At 39.1% G+C, this 18956-nt stretch overlaps 1 protein-coding gene across 41 annotated transcripts in view; it reads left to right on the top strand.

Moving 5' to 3' along the window:
* ZNF536 (zinc finger protein 536) overlaps nucleotides 1-18956 on the top strand; it is a 340334-nt gene that overhangs the window by 217179 nt on the left and 104199 nt on the right. For 13 of the 41 annotated variants that reach the window (XM_086847055.1, XM_086847050.1, XM_086847057.1 and 10 more), the window contains 2 exons: nucleotides 6922-8502; nucleotides 13042-15196. In XM_086847055.1, the coding sequence (XP_086703181.1) occupies nucleotides 6922-8502; nucleotides 13042-13055 (1595 nt within the window). In that variant the 3' untranslated portion in view covers nucleotides 13056-15196. Of the gene's footprint in view, nucleotides 1-6921; nucleotides 9046-12723; nucleotides 15197-18956 lie in introns of those variants that run through there. The other 28 variants (XM_086847041.1, XM_086847036.1, XM_086847042.1 and 25 more) reach the window with 5 other exon arrangements.

Here is an 18956-nt window from a genome sequence, read left to right as displayed (position 1 = left end):
TGCTCACATTTTAATGGGAAAGTCACATAATGAATCTCAGCTTCAGTGACAGCAATTAGAGACACAGATTGTCCCCTTCTGGACAAGGCACTGTTTAGCAATAAGCAGCTGTGTAAAAAGTCTTCAGGTTTACAACATATATATATATGCTTTGGGGGAATTGTGTACAGTTTATATTAATGTACTGAATCTTCCCTGCAAAGTAACAACCGTATTTATCTCTCTGCATTTTAACTAAGTAAAGACATGTAAAAAGGCTAAATAAATATTGCAGATGAGCTATAAATAAAGGAAAATATTCAATTATAAAAGTTTATAAAAATTAAAATATTTCATAGCGATGGCAAGTGCACAAATGAAAAATATTTAATAAAATCAGTAAAACCATCAAAATTCTGTCCCGTTACAGGTAGTTTCATCTTATATAATAGAGAAAAAAGACTAGTAAAGGAAAGTAGTAAAGACAAAAAGTTAACTAGTATTTCTGACAAACAGATTAATTGTGTGGTGAAACATGTGCAGGATCCAAAAATAATCCTACAGAACCTTTGATATTCCATTTGGTTTAAAAAGTGCGAAGTGAATGATTAGAATGATAAAAGAAATTACCGTGTAAGAATAGGCATAATAATGAACTAATTAAACCATACAGCAATTCATTTCTAAAATATCTACTGCACAATGGATAAAATAGGTTATCAATAACTGTTTCAATGGTAAAATAAAAAATGCTGGAAAATGTTTTCAATATTTTCATTAGGCGGTATTCTCTGGAATTATAAGGTGTTTGATTTCATTTGCTTTGCATGAAAACAAACTGTAGCTTGCTAAGAAATGTGTGGGGTGGCATTGCAAGTCACATTATCCCTGAGTGACTGTCACAGCCCCACTGCAAGCGGGGCTGCCAAGTGTTTGGGGTTGGGGTTCTTGCCCTGGTGCACAGCTGTACTGAACAACAGCACCACGAGGAGCAGAAGGGCACAATCCATGGACAACTCATGAAATCTTATTTAAAAAGGAGAGTGGAGCATTCCGTGGGGAAGGGGAGTGTGGGGTGCAGAACAGATTGTTAAGAAGCTGTATGTTAAATATGAAAAATAAATAAAGAAGCTCACAGCGCTAAGTTTAAATAAACAGAAGTAAAGAAATTTGATAAGGGAAGCTGAAAGCAACAGTAAAAAATATGTATGTGTCTATGAGGGTTATGGAAAATGGGGTAAAATTCTGTGGATATAGCAGGCCAAACAATTGGTATCTTGCTAATACCGGACAAGAATGGATAAGAAATTATCAACCATGGTATAGAAGAATAAATACTCTTCTGCTCTGTTCTCAGAAAGAAGCATGATGGTTTTCATAAGCATTTTCCAATGACACAGTTATTCTCCCATTAAGTAATGAGGCTGTTATGCTGTAGCCCACTGCATTTTAATATTTTTTAGAATGAATGAGTCTGGATAACTTATAGATAAAATCTTTAAAATCCTGGCTGAAGAGCTCTCCAAATCATTAAAGTTCATTGAAAAAAATGCCCCAAACCCATCTTGAAACACCAAGCAAGATCCAGAGCACTTGTAGTGGTAAAAAATCTCTGGCTATTCTTGTTTTTCCCAAAAGAAAGAATATTAAGACCTTGAAATTAGACTACCCTGACAAAAGTTTGGGTAAAATTACAGAATGAACTGGTTAACTAATTGAAAATTGGTAGCATAGTTAATTCAATTTTATTTTATGAAAGGGAGTTTTATCAAGTTTCTTCTTATAAAAGTAGTCTGTTCTATGTGAAAATCCCCCCAACAAATCAACCACAAAAAAAAACAAAAATCCCCCAAAAATCAGTATACAGAGATGAAATGGCACATAAACTCTCAGTTCCACAGCAGTGCTCTCAGCTCCATCTATTTGGTATTTTGTCATTATTTGGAAGACTATATAAAAATCACTGTTGATAAAATTTACCAATGGTGCAAAAATGGTAAGATGCTAAAAATCATGGGGAGGCACTGATTAGTCACTTAGTCAAGTGGGCTCTTTTCAACAATATGAATTTTAAATCAGCAACATGTAAAGGAAAAAATACTAGAGGCGGTGATGAACTGGGCCTGGGACTGTGGTAGAGAAGGAACAGAATATGAGCTGTTAGTTGATTGCTGAATCTATGGATGTAAACACAGTCTTGGACTGTATAAAATTGCTATCAAGTTGAAATTTCATCAAAGCTTTAGTGGGTACCCATAATTTAAAAGGGCATTGAAAAATTGGGAAGAATATTTCACTCCAGGATCAGGGAAGGTGAAGAAGTGACTGTTTTGCTGTCTGCAAATACCATCCTCAGGAAATAGACTTTTTAATTTAAAAAAATCTGTTCAACCTAACAGGGAAAAATGTAGCAATGTTCAGTAGTAGGAAGCAAACACTGGACAAATTCAAGCTAGAAATAAGGCACACATTTTGAGCAGTGAAAAATACTTAATCAGTCAAACAGTTTACCTAGGGACATGTTGGAGTCTTATTCACTGTCATTGTTGAAATATAATTTGTTTAAACTAGAGCAAGTAAGTTTTCTTTCAAAATGTATTTATGCTCCGATACTGCAATTATTGTGTGAGGATCTTTGGCTTGTGTTGCAGAACAGATAAGACTAGATGATCATAATTGTCCCTTCTGGCCTTAAAATCTGTAAATCTAGTTATAATCTGGCCGTGGTCTCCTTGCACAGCCCGTAGCAGATGGTTCCCCTGACCAGCAGGGTCAGACTGTGCTCTGAGCAGGACCAGGGATCTCCTCCTTAGGTTACACAGCTGGCTGGTTTATAAACCTGCTATACAAACAGACCTGTTTCTACTGGGCAATGGGTCTGTTTCCAGTTGTTTACCAAGCTTTTGTGCAGATTTTACAAGCAGCATTGAATTTTTATTGTTTTACTGGATCCTGATATAAAGTAGCTCCTCTGAGATATCTTGTCTCTTGTAAACCAGAGCAGTAGGTAGATCAGAACTGTGATTATGCTGCCAAGATAAGGTACTCCCTATAAGATTTTTTGGTTCTGTTAATTGTACATGCTGGAATAGTCTCTCATCCTACTCCATTGTGAAAAAGTTTACAGGCATGCAAACAGGGCCAGAGAATTAGAAAATTCAGGGTGGCCATTGCCTTTGTGAACAATGAAAAATGACTCTTGGATATGAAATGCAGAGGATTATTTTGAAAAAGTCATGTTTCCTCAGTCCTACATGGCAACCTTAATTTATGTGAACTGATATTAAGTGTTAAATAACTCATCCAGACACAGCTCTTGGCAATAATACCAGGGTAGTCATTACACTAGGATGAATTCTGTAAAACCTTTCCTCAAAGTATGAGACACAAACAGGTTGTCTTCTAACAAGAATCATAGCCTACCTCCCTTGTCCCCTGCAGTGTTCTTTGGACATGTACTACTGCATTCACTGATAGAATCCTGAAAATTAGTGGTCCTCTGCATTTTCCATCGAAACTGGCTTGGTTTGAGGTTAGACTCGGGTTTTTCCCACAGCAGCTTATAACTGTTTTGTCATTTGTACAGGGTGGTACACAGACTGTAGCTGGTTATTAATTTGAATGGATGAAGTAGTATCTAAATAACTGCACAATTACTGAATTTAGGAAATACTGACAGACTAAATTAAAAAGATTCAGAGATGATTGACTCCATCCTACTCTCTTCTCCCAATGCCTGCCCTTGAAATAGCAGCATTTAAGACTGCTTTGAAGTAAAGTAAGCACTGCCAGTATTTGGATCTGGAAGAGAACAGCGAGGTTTTGAATAGCTCCCTTTGAACAATGCTGTTTGGCCGGTCCTGTGTTGCAAAGGTGGCACAGTGTGTTGCTTCATGTTGAGTTCCATTTCAGACCTTCAGCTTTAGATCTCATTTCTAGCCATGTGAGGGGTGGGAGCACCACAGAGGCAGCACACCAAGGCTGGGAGAGATTTGAACTTTTTATCACACTGTCTCAGTCAGTGTCTTCTTTCAGTCCAATGCTCATGGCATTGGTGGCGAGCTGTGTGCAGATCTCCTTTGCTGAAAGGAAGCTCACTCTGTGGAGAGGCCTTAGAGCAGAAAATGGAATGACTTCAAGGCTTAGAAATTCAGAATAAGAGTATGTTGTGCCCAGGGCTTTAGACTGAAGGTACTTTTAGAAATACAAAATAGAACTAGCATTTTCTCCAGTTAGCATTTTTAAACTTGCTTGTACCCATTTTTACATATGTATACTGCTTTAAGCAGTTTCTGCATGTTTTTAGCATCATCAGTACAGACTACATTACAAATTTCTCCTTCTCCCTGCAGTAGAGCTCCAGCAGTTGACTTAGTGCCTGCAGTGCTGGGACACACTTTTTGATGGTGCCACTTGATGTGCAGTGCAAACACACTGAACTATCGTTAGAATAAAAGGAAGTGCTTAATATAATTGTGTTAAAGATTTCCGTAAAGGCATAGGGGATGCTGAGGAAGAGCTTTTCAATTAAGAGGAGTGAAAATTCAAAAGTGAGAACATTTAACCCTGTAGAGTCTGGCACTTTTTTGAGTTTTTCACCAATCTCATTATGTCTTGGGCAACACCTGAACTACTTAAGTTGTGTCAGAAGTCACTAGTGGCTGCTGACAGTAACTGGTGGGACAAACATCAGAACAGCTGAAAGCAGCTCCAGAAATCCTACAGTGTGTAGATGCTGTAAACCCAGCCTTACTGTCTGTCCCTGTTCTGACTGGCAGCACAGCTGCCAGAGTTTGCACACTCCCAAACAGCCCTGCAGAAATCCAAACAAATAAGACAGCCTGTGTCTTCTGTCCCCTTGTCCCTGCTCTCAAAGGCCTGTGATGGGTGTGTGTATGTTCAGGTGCACACCTGGGACCAGGGAAGCCCAGACAGGAGTGTTCTGTCTTGGGTTTGTGCTTCAGTAGAACTGTTTGTTTTTGCATAACTCCCACTAAGAGCATCCCTTGCTCCTCGTCAGTGAAGTGCCAGAGCTTAATTAGGTGATTGGGAAAGACTCAGAAGTTTCACTGAAATGTTTAAATCTGATTTCTTCTGTTAAGCTGTGTGGACCAAGGCCTAAAGCATGAACCATGCTAATTACAACCTCTCCCTCAGCTGAGCACCTCTTGTTTGAGGTTCTGTGCTCTTCTCCTCGAAAAAGGTCGATTGATGTGGTTTGATATAAAGCTCTCATGTCTCACCATTTAGCTTTAGGATTATGTTATGGATTTAGAATTTCCACTGCTCGAAAGGTGCTTGAGGCCTGTCTGGACTGCAGCACGTATCCAGCCCCTGCTCGTGTCAGCGAGCTCTCGTGCAGGGCTCCGTGGCCATGGGAGTGTTCTGGGCTCGCATCTCATTAGGAAATTTCTGCCATCACTGAGAGCAGCAGCTTCCCAAGTATTTACCAGCCCTTCAACCGAGCCTCTAGCTTAAATAGCAGAAGTTTGAAAGCTTTTCAATTTTGTTTTTAGCAGATTTTGAGGTTATTTGAAAGCGGATAACTTTCCAGCTGGTTTGGTGAACTACATAATACTATACAGCATTTTTACCGTGGAGGAAGTTTTCAAAACAAATGTTTCCATTATACCATTTGGAGAGGCTTGTCTTTGTCTTTTGTATCACTTAGGAAAATAAAAGCTACCTAGAGAAAACAGTTTCTTCTTCTTGCAGAGCTCCCTCATAGAAACAATTGCCAGTATTGACAGCTTGCAGGTCTTTCAGATTTCTGTCTCTTTTAGGGAGGATTTCCATACCTTTTCCTTTAAAAGAAATTCTGTATTTCTAAAAACATTGTGCAAAAAAATTTAGATGTACCTTTGCTTAGATGTACATTATTTTCAGATATGTCTTTATGACTATATGTGAATATTTATTATATGTGTAAAACCTTGCTGCCTGAAAGTATAGGAAGAACAATAAAAGTTTAGTGTGGGCTTCAAATATTTATTTAATTAATGGAAATAATCTTATATGTTTTAAAACTCTATTCAAGCCAAACCTAGAAAAGTGCTTATGGTAGGCAAATTACACATTTTACTGCTTGAGCCTTAGAAATGTCATTAGTACAAAATTAAAGGACTGCAAAAACCAGTAGATAATACAAATTTCAAATACAGAAACGAAATATATTTTGTACTTTTTATTACTCGATTTCTTTTTTACAGACTACTTTTTATTTTAACTATATGTTCTTATGTGCTGCAATCATAATGTAGTGTAATGATATTAATATTTTATAGAATCTGTATTTATAGTTCTTTATTTAGAAACAATGCAGTAGGTCTGCAGATCTTTGAATCCTTCTGGAATGGTGCCCTCCAAATAATGATAAATTACTTGTGCAGTATGCCATTTGCTAATTATATCCATGATTTACTGCAGAGCAAGACTTAAATCATTCATTTCAGTCTTGCGTAACAGTGCCATAAAATTTTTAGGTTTAAAAATGGTTTCCATGTGTATAATTTAAACAAATTTTAGAGCAATTGTATACACAAAATATTGCAACCATCCATTTGTTACATTCTCTGTCTCCCTTTTTTTTTAAACTTGTACTTTTAATGATTACTGTGGTTGAAATTGTTATGCTTCATTTTCATAATCACAGCTTTTAATTCTACAACAGTTTTCTACATGTTAGATTAAGAAAAGGATGGCTAATTGTGTGTAGATACCATGTCATTCCTGAATAGCCCCACATTCTGGAAACCCATTTTAGAAATACTCAGTTTATGAATTAGTCTTCAATTAAAGGTGTTTCTTTTAAAAAATGAATTATTAGTACCAAGATATTCTTGTTTTTAAGCAGCTAATGCTGATTTTTTAATTTCTCCACTCATCCATAGACCAAAGTACAGTTAACTCTCTTTATACTTTCCTCTTTGTCCACACCTGTAGGTGAGAAGCCTTACAAGTGTCCACATTGTGACTATGCTGGCACTCAGTCTGCATCCCTCAAATACCATTTGGAACGACACCATCGGGAGCGACAGAACGGAGCAGGACCACTCTCTGGGCAGAGTGCAAGTCAGGAACACAAGGACGAGACACCAAGTAAAAGCTCTGTGTTTATTAGGCCAGACATACTGAGAGGAGCCTTCAAGGGACTTCCTGGTATCGACTTCCGAAGTGGCATGGTCTCACAGCAGTGGACGTCAGGAATGCTGTCCTCTGGAGATCAGCAAGGACAAGCAGCTGGCATGTCATCTGAAGGAGCTTCAGAAAACATGAAGGGTTCAGACATATCTTCCAAAGGAGCACACTTCTCTGAACTTGGCCGTGCTTACCAGAACATGGTTGGGAACGGTGTGAACTTTCAAGGATCTTTGCAAGCTTTCATGGACAGCTTTGTCCTAAGTTCTTTGAAGAAAGAAAAAGAGATGAAGGATAAATCTCTCTCAGATCCACTTTCAGCAAAAGCTCTGGGCTCAGATGGCGGTGAGGAGAAGATAAATAGCAAGTCCTCACAGCGGAAAACAGAAAAGTCGCAATACGAACCCCTGGACTTGTCGGTAAGGCCCGATGCAGCCTCTCTGCCAGGTTCCTCTGTCACTGTACAAGACAATATTGCTTGGCATGGCTGCTTATTTTGTTCCTTTACAACTTCATCCATGGAGTTAATGGCTCTGCATCTCCAAGCCAATCACTTGGGCAAGGCTAAACGTAAAGACAACATCCTAAGCAACAACAAAGAGCAGTCCAGAGAAGTCTCAGCCTCGGTGAACAAAGTGAGCTTGCTCCCCTCCTCTGTGCAGTCCAGCAAGGAGGCAGGAGTTTCAAACATGCTGAGCCAGCTGGACTCAGCTTCTGAGAAAATGACCCAAGGACAAAATAAAGAGACCCTGGGAGAGCAAAAGAGCTCTGCCTGGCCCAGCCACATGGAATCCACTTTTTGTAATTTTACAACAGACTTCTATAAGCAGTTTGGTGTTTATCCTGGTGTTATTGGCACGGGAACACAAAATTCTTGCACCAGTAATGAATCCGAAATAAAAACACAATCCGAAGATGACCCAAATATTCTGCTCTCTGACTCTGTAAATAAAAGTGCTATTGATGACCTTTCTGACATAGCTTCATCTGAGGATATGGAATCTTCCAAGGAAGAAAACATTGAAGATGAGGACATTGACACAGAACCAGATATTATGAATAAGCAGTTGTCTGCCCAAAATAAAGAAAGCAGTGAAGGAGGCAACAATATACAAAGTGCAGTCACCTCACAAACCACACAAGGGCTCGTATCACCACTGCCACAAGCTTCGGAAAAGCAGTGGCACAGTCAGAATCTTCTCTCCTCACACGAAACTGCACAAGAAGTGATGAAACCCGAACAAGTTCAGGGTCCGCAGGTCCTGGAGAAGCAGATGAACATGTTGTCAGTCCTAAGAGCTTACAGCTCTGATGGCTTAGCAGCCTTTAATGGACTTGCAAGTAGCACAGCAACTAGTGGATGTATCAAGAGACCTGACTTGTGTGGTAAGTTTTAGACCTTCTTTTAGACCATTTCAGAAAACACTTGTGCAGAATCATGAAGCTGCTCTTTAAATATACTTAGTCATGTTTGTTAGTAATACATTTTTTTAAATGTTAAACCCTGTGGGCCAAATTCTTGTCCTATATGTGGTCTACTCCATTGAAATCAGCAGTGCTGCATGCATACTTAAACAGGATTTTAGAAAGAACTTGCTTTTTAAACTAGAGTAGCAGCAATATAGACTATCTGTGCTAGTGGCATCGGAAGGGGATACTTACTGCTTTAGCATACTCAAAGGAGGAAAAAGTTTTAAAAAATTCACATGGTAACTTGCAAACTTTTCAGTATTTTGATATACAAACCCAAGAAAAACACTGGATGCTTTGCCAAGCGAACCTTGCTTTCTATTTCTTTTCTTTTCTTTTTTTTTTCCCCTCTTTCTTTGGATTGGGGTGTGTTCAGTTACCACAACATTAATGAAATCAAAGGCCAAGTGCATGGAATGTGTCTACCTGTGTTGAATAAATTTTATTTTTTCTTTCTTTTATTTTCTTTCCCTCCTTTTTTTCTTTTTAAAATTATAATTTTCTGGTTTGGTTCAATGGCACACATGCAGTACTTGCCCTTGACCATTTTCACTATTCTAACTAGCAGTTGTGTGAATTGTGATTTGCCTGATTAAGAATATGCCTCCAGGTAATTAAAATAACAACACACCAAACAAACAAAACCACCTTTTACCCTTTCTAGTCTCTGATTTACAAAACTGCAGTTTTACTTCCTCATATCACACACCTCATATTTACAAGAATTTGAGTTAAATCTATTTGGAACAAATGAGATTGAAGATTTTTTTTATATTATTATTTAGCTCCTATTTTGTCAGCATAGTGTTTCTTTGAAAGAGATTTTAGAGTGTCAATCCTTTGAAAAACAGTATCACTTTAAAAAGCAGAGTCAGCAAAGGACACAAAAACTTCAGTAACGTTCATTTCACTTAACCTTCAAACTAATAAGAAAGCTCATTGTCAGAGCTCAACATGCATAATAAAATGTGTTCAAGTTAAAAAAAAAAAAAAAGAAAAAGAAAATAAAAATTTATCAAGAGTTTTAAAGCCTGACAATTTAAAATGAAACCCTCAATCTGCAAGCATGTTAGAGTGGTTCCCCTGGTTAACCTAAAGTTAGTGGGAGCTTTGTCTGAATTTACTGGCAGAGTGTAGATGCCCAAAGCCATGATCCCCTTTCAAGGCCCCTCTCTGCTTTTCCATGTATATTAGCTGATCTGATAAAATTCTGATATCTACACACAAGGTTTATCTTACTTGTATCCTTAGAGCATTGTGACTTCAAAATATTGTCATTATCTGCCAATATCTGTCATTTAACCAATATCTGCCCAAGTATCCATGTGGCCTTACTTGTAAACTTCTGTGTCTCAGTGCACTAAGAACCAATTTAGGTAGATGGAAACATTTCCAGATTCTTCAAAATCAGCATTTGCATTCTTGAGAAGAGTTAGTAGTTGATTTAATTTACAGCAGGTAAAATCCTACTTGGATTTTTTTTTTCCATTTGTGGAATACAATCAATTAGCAAAAAGGAAAAAAAAAAAATACAGCAGAGAAATTACTGTCTAAACAAAGAAGTTAAAAAAAATTGGAAAACTAAGATTAGTTGCTCTGTGCAAAATGTCTTTATACTTTTTCACAGGCATAAGATTTTTAAAACAACAACAGAAAAAAATCCTTCTAATATTATTATTGAAATGAGGTCATGTTACTTCCATTAGTTTTTTGTTTCATCTTCCAATCAATTCAACAGACATTTTATGATAGCTTAAGTTTATATGATTTTAAAGACCATATCCTTTTCACAAGCTCTGCCCAGTGATAATGGATTTGACTTGAAGTATGAAGGAAAAAAAGAAACAACAGAAGCTTCTCTGTTCTACTTTTTAAGCCATTTTTAAATGGAAAATGCAGTAGGAGTCCTTCTGATTCCCCCCTACAGAAATAGCTTTTTAAAATTCTTTTCTGTCATTCTATTGGTGTTTGCAGAACATAAGTATAAAGGTTGATTATTTAAATGCATTATTTCATTTTTTTTCTCAATGTGTCTCAGAAAAGTGGATGAGTATGAACAAGCCCCATGTCAGTAGCTCTTTTTTTTTGTTTGTTTGATTGGCTTGGACACCACCTACTTGAACGTAGTGGTTTTGGGGGAGTTTTCATTTTCTCAGTGACATTTTATACTGTGAAATCACACTCCATCTGTGCATGTTAGTGTGGGGAATCCCACCTGATGTTTCTGCACTAGCAGACTAGCAATCAGAATCACCCTGTTCATTTATTAGCCTTCCTTCCTTTCCTCCTGCACAAAGCCCATGACCAAAGTCATGGTTCCCTTTGTCTCTCCTACTGCCTGGGAGATCAGAAAACTTGAGACACACCTCCAGCATCCGATTTCAGGGCATGATTCTCATGTTCCTTTTGTGTTTGGGGAGACTCCGTGCATTTGTGTTTCTTTTTACAGCCAGTGATGTGTGTGTTGTTGACATCTCAAGAGAAAACATTGATGCATTTGATAGCAGTCCTTGCACACTCAGAGAACAAGGCACAGTTCTCTTTCTGTAGTCAGAATACAGAGGAAATAAAATTGAAGTAAAATATTTCAGCTTCAGTAAGCTGAGATTGAATCTTTGGCAGGCCATGTTAATTGAGTTGAATTTCTGGCTGCCTAAAAACAAGCTGGGGTATTCAGCAATCCATGTGGATCATTTTTAGATGGCAGATTTTACCTTAAGATAGTAGGTCAGTTTTTAAGCAAAAATCTTGGCACAAAAAAAGTTTTGTTTCTAGAGAATGCCACCAAGTCACGTTGTTGTTTCAGAAAGTCACTGCACATGTGGAAGCTGTCCTCAGTTTCCCTGAGATGGAGAATGAGAGAGATTGATGATGTACACATAATTCATTTATGCTCCTATCATGCTTCAGGCTGCAGGGATGAAAGACACAATTAGGAAAGAACCATAATTACTGGATAATAAAGAAATTTTCATGTCAAAACGCTACTGAGAAAAAAATTCACGAATTTTTGTAATATTTCTCCTTATACAGCAGAATGAACAGAAAGGAAAAAAAAGAGCATTGATAATTTTAGAGTTACTCCTGAACTGTACTTGGTTTTGGAGTCTCAGGTGATTCTGCCTAGGAGTGGTTCTTGTTAATCTTAGCTGGCACTCAGTTCCTAAGGAGATGACAGGCCTTTCCTTGCTGCTTGGCAGCAAGTAGCCCAACGGGGAGGGGAGGCCCAAGGTGATAGCTGCATGGCTTGGTAGCTGTCCTGAGCATCTGTGTACTCTGCTTTCACAGCCCTTGCTGATTTGACCAGTTAAGCTTGGAGGTTCTAGATCTATTTTGTATTTAAGTTTTGGAAGATCTGTTTTCCTTTCCATTTATGCTCTTCTCTTTTTCTGCTTGTCTTCCCATATACACGTAGTTGTATCACAATAATGTTCTACCTTCTGCTCCAATACTTGAATATACTTGTGATTTCTGCACAAGACCCTTAATAACAAGACCTTATCCCTTCTCTCTCTCTCCTCTCCTTTAAATCTCTCTGCTTTGTGACCAAGATGGTAAAATTTCCCTACTTGCATTTGCTACTTGGGAAGTATTTAGGCTTTCAAAGGAGAGCTGGTGGGCAACAGAACTACTGGCTAGAGATAGTCCTGAGCATTAGCTGACTGCTTAATGGGTTAGTGCTATTGAATCCACACTTAATGATCTCCAAAAGTATTAGTTCCATGTTGTCTCTAAATCTAATTTGCTTCCATTCATGCTTGCTTTCCTCTGCAATTAGTGCTGTTTTCTCCTGCACAGGCTCCACCCCATTATCACTTCTTTCACTGTTTGGAAACAGGGCAGGGCCCCTCTGATGCATGGGAGCAGTTTTGGAGTTCTGATCCTGCAAAGGGCTGAGCACTTTCAGTTTCCTTTGCAGCAGAAAGCTTTCAGCATTGCACAGAATTATTAAAATGTTCAGCATTGTAACTTTCTGAAATACCTTCCAAATGTGGAACTGCAGCGCAGACAAGAGGGCTGGGCAAGGGGAAGATCAATTGTGGCAGATTATTACAGCTTTATTGTCACATAATTATAGTGCTCTACCCCAATGTTTAAATAGTGAATTTAGTTATTGTAAATTGCTTATTGCCACAGGTGTCAAAACCAAAAAGATCATAATGCTAACCCAGTCAGAAATACCACCAACACATGAAACACGGAAAAAGATTTTTTAATTATTTGTGATGGCTTCACCTGAATCCTTATTGCAGATCTTTTAAATTAAAAAAATCCATATTAAGAAGCAAAAGGCCTGATATATCCAAGCTCTAGGACAACTCCGAGGCAATGGAAGGTCATCCTGCTGCTGCAAATGGTAGTACTGCCCATTTAAAGTATCGTGTAACGCACTTAAGGAACACTTTGTCCTGATCTGCAGCTGGAGGAGTAACCAGAATATTCTTTTCCTTCAAGGCAGAATGAAATGATATGGAAGTTTTACAGCAGACTTTACCCCATTACCGTGCTTTTGAAGAGGTTTCTTAGTTTCAGTTAGGAGGTCCAAGGCCAGCTTTTAGAGTACGAACTGTTCCTCTGAACGGGAGATCAGCACCTCGGCCCCCGCCTGGGTTTCAGACACACTTCTGGATGTCACAATGCCATTTGCATGGCAATATCAAACCAAACTCATATGGCTTGCTTCCTTTTTTTAATTAACTGGGAATGCCAGTGATCCAGTGAAGTTTGCGTTGCTGGATAAAAGGGCCGGTCTGTGAATAGCATTGTATTTGCCAAATGGTTCGCTAGTCATTTCAGTACAAACAAATGGATGGTGTCTGTAAGTCTGCAAACACTGTTGACATTTAGCCTTGTTTATGTTACTTTCCTTTTGCTGCATATTTTTGGCTAGAAGAGATACTGTCTGAATCAACATTGACTTCCTAAGCAGAAGCTAAGGGCCCAGTCTTGCATCCCTCATTCTCGATGAGTAGCACTACTTACATGACTAAGGATTGCAGAATCAGGTCCTGTGTTTATTTGACTTTAAATTTCATTGCTATTTTTATGTAATTTAATTTGTTTGTATTTTGTTGTATCAGAAATCGGTCAGGTGATAAAAGTTTGGTACCACCATTTTGTTTACTGTTGAAAACTTTTAGTTCTTACCATTCTTCATGCTGTGGTGTGACATTCCCATTCCATTTACATTTCTGAAAATTAACCCCTAAAATATCTGATACAGCTAAGTGCTGAGTACCTCCTATTCCCAGAGAGACTGGAGGCATTCAGTCCCTCCTAGCACCACATCTGAAAGGGGGATTGTGTTTGCAAAAGGAGGCCTTGGTATGTGCCTTGATTTCAGACATCAGTGGCCAGCCGCACCAAGGCAAATCCCTAGCACAGAAAGGCTTTTCTTTTCTTTGCAGAGACAAAATAATGATGTAAGCTTAGAGCTGTATGATTTTTGCTCTAAGTTTCATCTCCCAAACAATATATTCTTATTGTTTTTGTCATATCCAGGTCAAATTTAAATTATAATTTAGGATTAGGCAGAGGCATAGAGATGTTTCCAGGTCTTTCCAAAGTGAGACAATGCTCTGGTTTGTGTTTTGGTTCAGGAATATACATTCTTGTGTCTGAGGTATAGTATTTCCTATAACTACTCATAAACATGAGCAATTTAGACTTTCTTGTAAGTCAAAACTAAGTGTACGATTAATACCTATTATGAGGCCGATTTTAAACAATTAATTTGACAGCAATTATAATTTTATGTTACAGGCTTTCAGGAATAAATAACCAAATTCATCTTTGTAATCTAAGGAACTTAGGATATCTTTGTGCAGAGATGATCTCGTTATGCACAGTATTTCATATCTGGAACTTCTGAGGTTTGCTCCCACCTATCTAGATGCCTGTAGTGCCAGGGATAAATAATTACCTGAGGCTTATTAATTGTTTCAGCAAAGAAAAAAATATATACCTTAAGTGTAAGCATTAATATATGTATACACAATACATCCACAATATATAACAAACCATCATACTAGTACAAAAATAGAGGTCCTGAATATGTTCTGTTATTTATGTGTTTGGCAAGCTTAGGGAATGGACTTTAGTATGAGTGAAAATTCTCTTAACATTTTTAAGGTTATTTATTGTCATTTCTATTTGAGTTTTTAATGGTCCTGTATTTTGTAATGCTTTAGCAGGAAAAAATACTGTAGTTACCTTTTTTCATATTCTTTAAGCAATATTTCTAGCTTAATATATTGTGCCAGGTTTTCCAATATTAACCAAGAAAGACAGTAAAATTCAATGAACAACACTCTGACATCCACAATTTAAAACCTGTGATTGAAGTGAAATGTGTAAACTTCTAGTGGGTTATCATGTGCTTTGGAATAGAGTATTGTTGGAAGTAATTAGAAAATATATTAAGGTTTCCTGGTAATGAAGGTATGTAAGTTTTAATAATTGTTGCTTTCTGAATAAGTGTCAAACTATATCTTTAAATGTATATGGAGTTACAAGTTAGGTCACTTCTGAATGGAATGTAAAACAATACTAAAATGCTTCAATAACTTATCTCAGTGTTGCTAATAAAAAAAAAAGCTGTTAACCATTAGTGCAGTTTTGAGTCATTTTGTTGATTAATTCAAGAAAACTCTGAGAAACCTTTGTATCTTTTGGTAGACCAAAGACCACTCATGCAATCCAAAGCTGTTTGATGCTTTGAGAGGCAAATTGCAAAACTGTTTGCTGGCCTTGTAAATGATATTTATTAAAACTCCCATCTTTTAAGGCATTAGAACGGTGCCATGTATGGTTAGGCAGCTATGTAGGGGGTGGGGGGGGCATTAGAATTTTTTCCTCTGTCACAGAAAATACCTTGGGAATGTGGGACCTGTTTCTCTGTCACTATTAAAATCCAGTAGAAACTTTGGTGGATGCCACTGGGTTGAAAATGAGCAGTGTGGGTGGATGAAGTATGTAAATATTAGTGCCAGGGTGCTCGGCCAGGGTGAGCCAAATACAGGGTTCTGGTGCTGCAGCTGGAAATGCAGACTTAGTGCGTAATGGGTGTGCAAGGCCTGTCCCAGTGGAGAAATATGAGGAGCACACAGAAGGAGTGATCTTTCTTGGGTAATCTTGCCCAGCCTTACTGAAGTCACAGCTCCAATCCTGCAAATAGCCCTGAATGCTCACTTTGGTGTCCCATGGGAAGGATGTGTGATGAGCATCCTGAGAATAGCCTCCCTCCCCAGGCAGGATTCTCCTGAGGTAAAACAAGTGTAGGAGAACAAGCAGCCAGCCTTGCCAGCAGCAGTAGCACCACCCAGGTCCATGGTAAGTGTTTCCAGGATGGGGTCCCTGACAGGTGGCCCATTGTCTGGAGCACCGCTGAGCATGCAGTGGGAGCTAAAGGAAAACATGGCTGGGGCTCCCGGTGTCACGTCTTCATTAATGCCCTCCCTTCTGCATAGCATACTGGTACTTTTTATTTATTCCACCAAAACACCATGAGTCAGGACCTGACATTTTAGTGTTCTGTGTCATACTGAGAAAAATCTGTGGTTCAGCAGTAGGACAATTATATTATTTTGGAAGGGCTAGAAATAATACAGCATTTGTGAGACAACTGTAACATTTATCCAGACTCAGTGTGAGATTGTTCTTCCTTTTATTTGGAGAGCACTTCCAAAAAAGTATCAACTAGGAGCATAAAAAAAAAAAAAAAAGACAAGAAAAAGTGGCAATTATGAATCCATTTAACCCCCATCGGGTATAATCTCATTTTGTGTAGTACCATTGGTTGTTCCATGCCTAAACTTCTATGCAGTGAGCTGTGAATATAGTCCTTATTGTCCTGTGGGCAATATGACTAAGGAAAAAATATCTCTGTAATACAATGGAGCATTTGTCTGAGTGGCATAACCTAAGGTCCATAACATCAAATCTAAAGTTGTAATTATACAGCTGCAGTCACACCACTCAAGTGAAGGCTGTGTCAGCACTTGTATTATATAAGGAATCCTGTTTTCAAGGGTTGATGAGTCATATGCAAAAAAACATTTATCACCAAACAATTGTTCTGATTGTTCTGAAGCAACATCTAGGTACGGGCCTTTCCCCAGTAGGATGTGGTCATATCTTCTGCACTCTGCCATGGTGTACTTTGTTAATGAGTGTATCTTTTTTGAGCTTGAAAATTAACTGGAAAGTTTGGGGGTTTATGCAGTTTGATTATAGTAAAAACATAAAGTGGGAAAAAAGCCAGAGTGGCCAAGGTCTCCCTCCACTAACAAGGATTGTAACAGGTGAAACTTGTCTTTCTCAGAAATTAAAAAATTCAGGGGCTTTTTTTCCCAGTTTGTCATCCCTGATTTTGCTTTAAGTTCTTGGATCTGAACAATTCCTTAGTTTTTTGACCTGGTCACAATTTTGGTTTTTCAGTTGTCTTGAAATCAAGCCTCTCAAGCTCACAGTAACTGTTATTGCCGTTTGAGGCAGCCGCACATTTGCTGGCGAGGAGCAGACAGCAAAGAGGTTTATTTACAGCAGCACCACGGAGGTGAACCAGGAGCACTCTGCACCCCTCCCACGCGAATGTGAAAGGATTACGCTTGGGATTGAGATCAAATACTGGAAACCACAGCAATTTTCCTACTACATGAAATTTCTAGATAGGTATACTGGGTGTGAGTGATTCCAGCCAAGAGAGCCTCCCGCCCAGAGCAGTGCCATTTACAAACAGGTGTCCCTGAAGCCACCCCCACGTCAGGCATTTGTACCCAGGCTGCCTTGCCTGCCCCATTGTCCACGGAGCGAGACCAAGGCCAGCCAGTTCCTTTAAGCCGATCTCCTCTGATCCGGGGCGTCTGTAGCGCCGTTCCCTGCATAGAACAGCCATTGTTCAGCTGCAGAGCAACAGTGGGGTAGAAAATAGCATGCCATGCTGGGGATCAGAGAGGGAATTGTTCCTTAATTATCTCTTACTGAAGGAAAAACCCAAGGCATATCCCGATATGTGGCATGACTCTGTCAGAACACGAGTCTTTTAAAAAAGATTTGGGGAGGGGGGGATCCAATTCAGAAGCTGGCAATCCTCATTTCTCCTGCAGGTCTACCTATGATTCATTCACTGACCATGGAAAGAAATAAGTTTTCCGCTTTGGATTCTACATTATGAAATGGAAAATAATAGTACTTATCTCCCTGGTAGGAGTGCTGTGAGGATAAATGAATTAATTAATGTTTGTAAAGCACTTTGAAGATGAAGAACATTATATAAGTCCTCAGCGTACAAATGCTTCCTTCTCTGACATAACTACAGTAAGCTATGAAAATTTACTGCTGAAAATAAACACACATTGCAAATAGGGGTTGGGTGTGTACATGGCCGTGGTGCCCCAGCAGTGTGGGTGTGACTGACTTCCCCAACAGCCAGAGAACCCATCACCAAAACCTCTCTTACCCCTGCCCGTGCCCGGCAGTGCTGCTCAGGGCTCTCTACAGCAGCTGGGGCATGCTTTGACCATAATATCTTTTCACCAAATCTATGATTTTTTGCCTCAGGCCTCTTTGGGGAGGCAGCTGGGCTGAGCTGCCAGGTTTTGGCCACATCACACCATCTCCAGCCCCGTGTGCCACGGCAGGCAGTGGCTCAGCAGCTGGGCTGCTCCCTCCCCAGCACATGCTGTGCCCGTGTGAGCAGATCCTTGTCAGGTCGGAGGTCCTGCCACACTGTCTGCCACAGCCTTGTCCCTCCTGTTCAGGGCCAGCGTGGCTGCTCCCCATCGTGCTCAGAAGATCCCAGTCTGGTGGCTGAATTGGTTTTGTGTGCTTTTTTTTATTGAATGCCAGTGATTTCAGTTTGCGACCTGGAAGTTAAAATTTTTCTTGCCTGTTATTCAGTGTTCCCAACCTGTGTTAGTCCTTGTTCCTTTATTTTTAATTCAAGCCAGGAACTGTGTTTGACCCCAAAATTCTCACATGAATAACAAGGCAAATTAAGAGGCTGCAGGGAAGTAAAACCAACACTTCAGCCATATAGAAATGGGACATTTATTAAGAGAGACATATAAGAAAAGGTTTGTGCATTGAGATGAACAAGTTAAAAGATGAAATTCAGAATTTCTTTGGGGCTCTCCTCAATTCACAGCTGCCACATAGATCAATTTGAGAACCTTAGAAAAAGGCCACCTCAGCCCTGATTGTATCTAGTTTCAATTTTCCCTTTGCACACATAACCCTCTTCCAGTCTATGTGCTTGGTTGTTTTTTTTTTTGAATCCTTTCAGATTATGCATGTTAACCTGTTGCTGGCTCAGCCTGCCACTTGGAGTGCAGGGGAGAGCAGTTCCTGGGGGGTGGTGAGACCCTGCC

This window comes from Cyanistes caeruleus, chromosome 12, assembly GCF_971803275.1.
Source record: "Cyanistes caeruleus chromosome 12, bCyaCae1.hap1.1, whole genome shotgun sequence".
NCBI classification, from domain to species: Eukaryota; Metazoa; Chordata; class Aves; order Passeriformes; family Paridae; genus Cyanistes; species Cyanistes caeruleus.
Note: the sequence above shows the minus strand (reverse complement) of the source record. Positions and strands in the feature narration are given on the sequence as shown.